A 4,375-nucleotide genomic window follows, 5' to 3' on the forward strand; every position below is an offset into this window, starting at 1 on the left:
GCTGCACATCTGAATCCCGTTGCATCGATTCCTTCGCTTCATGCGGCGTGGTTTGCGGAGACGTTTTGTCTTCGGAAAGCTGGACATTGTCCTCTGGACGAGAGTTCCCTGCGATCTCCGTTGCGGTGGCAGGTTCGGAAACAGAGGATCCCCCGGCAACCGTGGAAGAAGACGCTACAGGCACCAGATCATGGACGATTTCTTTCTCTTGTTCATCAAGATCATCCTCATTCAATTTCGCATAGCTGGCGGTGATTTCTTCACTCTTTGACTCGGAAGCAACCAAAGCGCCCGTGTTGGCCGCCTGTTCTGTGGGTTGTTTCTCAGCACCAAGTGATGGAATATTGACTTTGCTGGCGTGGAGTTTGTGCAGATCATCTCCAAACAGTTTCTCGTTGTACAGCATGACGTTGGTCACAGTCACGTGGCCGCCCGTTGCACTTTGGTGCTTACTGTCCCCACCGATGTAGAAGTGTGAGATCCTGTGCGAGTTAAACAGACTCGTATTGTATTTCGTGTTGTGAATTTCCTTTTCATCTACAAAGACAGTCCAAGAATAGAAATCCATTCGCAGTACCACCTGATACGTCTTGTTTGGCTCCCAATAATCAACATCCTCCACATTACCGGAATTCTCAGGTATGGCCAACCACTTCTTGTCATGGGTGTACGACAGACCAAAGAGGACCGTGCTGTCGGTGTCATTCATCCTCACGCCAATCAAAGGAATGCTGCCACTCTGCGGCACCTCGTGGATGGAAACCGTCGCCACAAGAGTGAACTTGTTGTTCGCAAAGTAGTACGGCACAGTCTGCCCCATGTCGCCAACAGGCCACTCCGCCCATGCTCCGGGTCCTTTGAACGTCCATCCATTGGGAACCCTTCTCTCCCCATTATTCACCTTTGCGTTCACGCCGAGGTACTCGTCCCTCCATGTGTTATCAGAGAAGTTACCAGACAAGAAGCCAACAAGCTCGTCAGTGGGAACAGGACCATTGCACATACCCTTTTTGTGCGCGTCAACAGTGCCACTGGAAACGAAACTGCAGGATTGCAAGGCGCTGTCCAAATCCTTCCATGTCTTCACCACTTCCTTTACCCGCTCCAGTTTCTCGGTCAGACGCACAGCAACAAGACTGTATGCTCCGTCCTTCTTGTTCTCGTACAGTGAAATCAACTCCTTATTCTTCTCTTTCATCAACAGCGAGCTCGCGGCAGCGTCATCTTCTCCACGGGATACCGGCCCAACATCATACACACGTGCCTTGTCCGTCACCCAAAGATGGAGCCGACCTTTTCCACCTTCATTGTCCTCCGCATACACCGGCGCGGTGACGAGCATCACCTCCTTTTCCTCAATGATTGCGGTGGTGGATCCACTCTGGACACCGTACCCTGTTCGATTGTGTGAGTTGCCCCACACGCGGGTAATTGGTTGGAAGTGTCCATGCCAATTGACTCCATGCGGAGTGGACTTGTAAACGTCATAGTAGCCTCCAGCACAATGAGCCATCATGAAGAGTTCTTCGCCGTATTCGTATTTTTCCCACCTCACCATGGTTGGATCCCTGCAGCCCTTACCAGGCGTCTCGTATGAAAGCTCCCATTTGTTGTCTGACGGGTTAAAACTAATGGACAGTAAAACGCTGGTTCCATCCTTGCCTTTGGCTTGCATGGGAAACACAAGCGCGCCGTCACGCAAAACAGCACCCGATCCTCCACCGCCAATTAACTCGGTCAAGGAATGAGAATATCGTATGCCTTGAGGCTTTACCACATGGGTCTCATTCCACACAAGTTTCTTGTTTTTTCCACCATCCACCGTGACAGTTCCCTTCACGAGTAAAAGGCCTGGCTCATTCTTACCTTGAATCTGCTGCTTTTTACGACTGTAGTTTCCCAGGAGCATGTAGACACTCTCCCCAATTACAAGTGTCGTTGGCCGCAACAATTCCGTTGTCCCAAAATTATTCGCGGCGGTGTCTACAAGCTGCATGCAAAACAAACTTATACCCGACGTCGAAATATCCATTGAGTCATCACTTATATCCAGGTGCTTTGAGACAATCCCAGCACAGCTGTCGGCTCCATCCTTTTCCCCGCACTGCGCTTCAGCAACGGCAAATACATCATCACCCACTTTAACAAGGCCAGGAACACGGAGCGAGGTGATTTTGCCGCCGTCCTCCTTAAACTCCTTCCAATTAGCAAATGATATCGGCGGCGTCCCTTTAAAAGGATCAACAGCGGCCCCTGCCTGCTCAGCGTGTGCACCTCCACTGCAGCACATCAACACGACAAATAGGAGCAGCACCGCAGAAGCAAACACACGCCGGGACATGTTGGGCCTCTGCGGCTCACTCTCTCTTCCTTCCCTCCTCCTTCCGCTGGATCCGGTCACGCGGCGACGGTTGTGTGTGCGGGGTGCCTTCACTGCAGCAACACGTGAGAGCATATAAATATCTGTGTGTGGGCAGTGTGTGTGTTGTTGTTGGTCCTTTCAGAGCCCTCGAATTTCACAGTAGCGTTTAGCGCTTGTTTGCTTGCTTTCCTAGCGTGTCTGTTCAAGAGGTAGAGGGAAAAGGGAAAACAAGCCAAGTAAAGAGATGAGACAGCGAGCACCGCCACTCTGCACCGGCCATCACAGGCGTCACGGCGGACCGTCGGTGTACGCGGGCCAGCCCTCACGCGGTGCAATACGCCTCACACCCAACAGGGGAAGACAGACAGACAGGCGGAGGGAGATGAATGGATGCCGTCAAGAGGCACTCACAATCCACATGGCCTAGTAAGCATGCGGCCACTCCACGCAGAAGCACAGCAGGAAAGGGTGAGAGGGGGAAAAAGCAACAAGCAGCACAAACACACACGGAATGAACAGACGACAGGCGGAGAAAACAACGCCAAGGGCCTCACCCCGCCAGCCACACGCGGAGGCGGATCCTCACCCATCCACGACGCGGCACCCAGAATTTACACCGCCATCCCGTCCTCAATGGTTTGCGGCCCTCACCCCACGCGGTCACACGCGGTGCATCACGCCAACAGAAAAAGAGACTCGCAATGCGCGCTCTCTCTCCCCTCCTTTCCCCTCACGCCCACGGAAGGAGGCGGCAGCTGCACGCAACTGCCAGCACCAAGTACAAAGGAAGCATCCACCTGCACTGCAATGTGTGTGTCCTGCGCGTGTGGCTGTGTGCGCCCACTGCCACGCTCAACAAAGTATGAAAAAAGGAAAGAGAAAAAAAGAAGAGGCGTAAAGCATCTGAAGGGACGCACAAACACAAATGCACAGCAGGCGTCCACGGCGGAAAGAAGTGGAAAATCAAACAACATTCATTTAAAAACAGAACAAAAAATTTCCCGTTCCTCACATTTTAACCCCCCGCACAAAAAAAAAAAAAAAAAAAAAAAAAGAAAATGTCGTCCTCTATTACTGTTCCACTCAAAAAAAAGAAAAAATGAAATGAAAAAAACACAAAAATCCACCTGGTTAGCGTGTGGTCCCACCAAACTGCCTGATTATTTTGACCACAAGGTAAATTTAGAAAGATACATCTCCTTCAACCATCCGACCTCCATGCGTCCGCACATCGTTTATATTTCAAGGGGTCATCTGCGGGTTGCTGCTCCCCTCAGCCTTCTCATCGGCGTGCGAGTGCGGCCCGCAGAGCACAGTCACTCGTATGTTTGTGAAAGATGAGAGAAGCACGCAGACATGACGGGAGTCGCGTCTCTCCACCGGGAGAGTGAGCGCAGCAAAAGAAAAATCATCAGGGGGAGAAAAATGCTCACGAGGCCAACCCCGAAGGGTGTGACGCACGAGAAGTGAACACGCAAAGCAAAACAAATCCATAAAGAAAAACACGGCGGCAGGGCGTGGCTGTGTGTGTGGCGCTGCGGGTGTCTGTCCGCCCTGACCGCAAAAAAGAAAACAAGAGGGAAAGAAATGTGTGCTCCGCCCCACCGGCCCTCGCCGCACGCCCACACGTCACGGCTCCCTCAGCGCGCCGTTCGTCGCGGCCCCTCCTCATGCGTGCAGCAGGCGAGGCGCACAGGGCCGTCGTCATGAGCGTGTCGGTGGGTGTGCGAGTGGAGCAGTTGGGCGGGAAACACACGGCACCCCTCGCAGGAAGAGTGCAGCAAGAAACAATTGAAAAGAGGGAAAAGTAAAAAAAAAAACACTTCCATAGTGATTGCCCTAAGGCAACAAGCAAAAGAAGGGAAGTGATTTGCAAAAAAGAAGAAAAAAACAAGGAAAGCAAAAAGAAAAAAAAAGAAAAAAAATGGAATTAACAAAACCCATTGAGTATTGCTGGGATGCCGCTCAGTTGTTGCTCCACAGAATTTCGCAATTTTTCTCTCCCCAATTCAT

At 51.7% G+C, this 4,375-nt stretch overlaps 1 protein-coding gene across 1 annotated transcript, besides 3 other annotated features; it reads right to left on the minus strand.

Moving 5' to 3' along the window:
• Window positions 1-2,455, minus strand: Tc00.1047053421173.4 (trans-sialidase, putative; the record flags this gene model as incomplete). The annotated part of the gene is made up of 1 exon (XM_798858.1): window positions 1-2,455. A coding segment is annotated over one exon (2,455 nt), but the record flags the coding sequence as incomplete, so codon positions are not given.
• Window positions 1-4,375: part of a sequence feature (areas merged during assembly that could not be assigned to a particular haplotype. This can correspond to areas where the two haplotypes were merged or to regions with more than two copies in the genome that were merged during assembly.) that runs on past the window's edge.
• Window positions 3,392-3,421: a microsatellite.
• Window positions 4,237-4,287: a sequence feature (A-rich).

The sequence above is a fragment of the Trypanosoma cruzi genome (genome assembly GCF_000209065.1).
Source record: "Trypanosoma cruzi strain CL Brener chromosome Unknown tcruzi_1047053421173, whole genome shotgun sequence".
Classification (NCBI taxonomy): Eukaryota; Euglenozoa; class Kinetoplastea; order Trypanosomatida; family Trypanosomatidae; genus Trypanosoma; species Trypanosoma cruzi.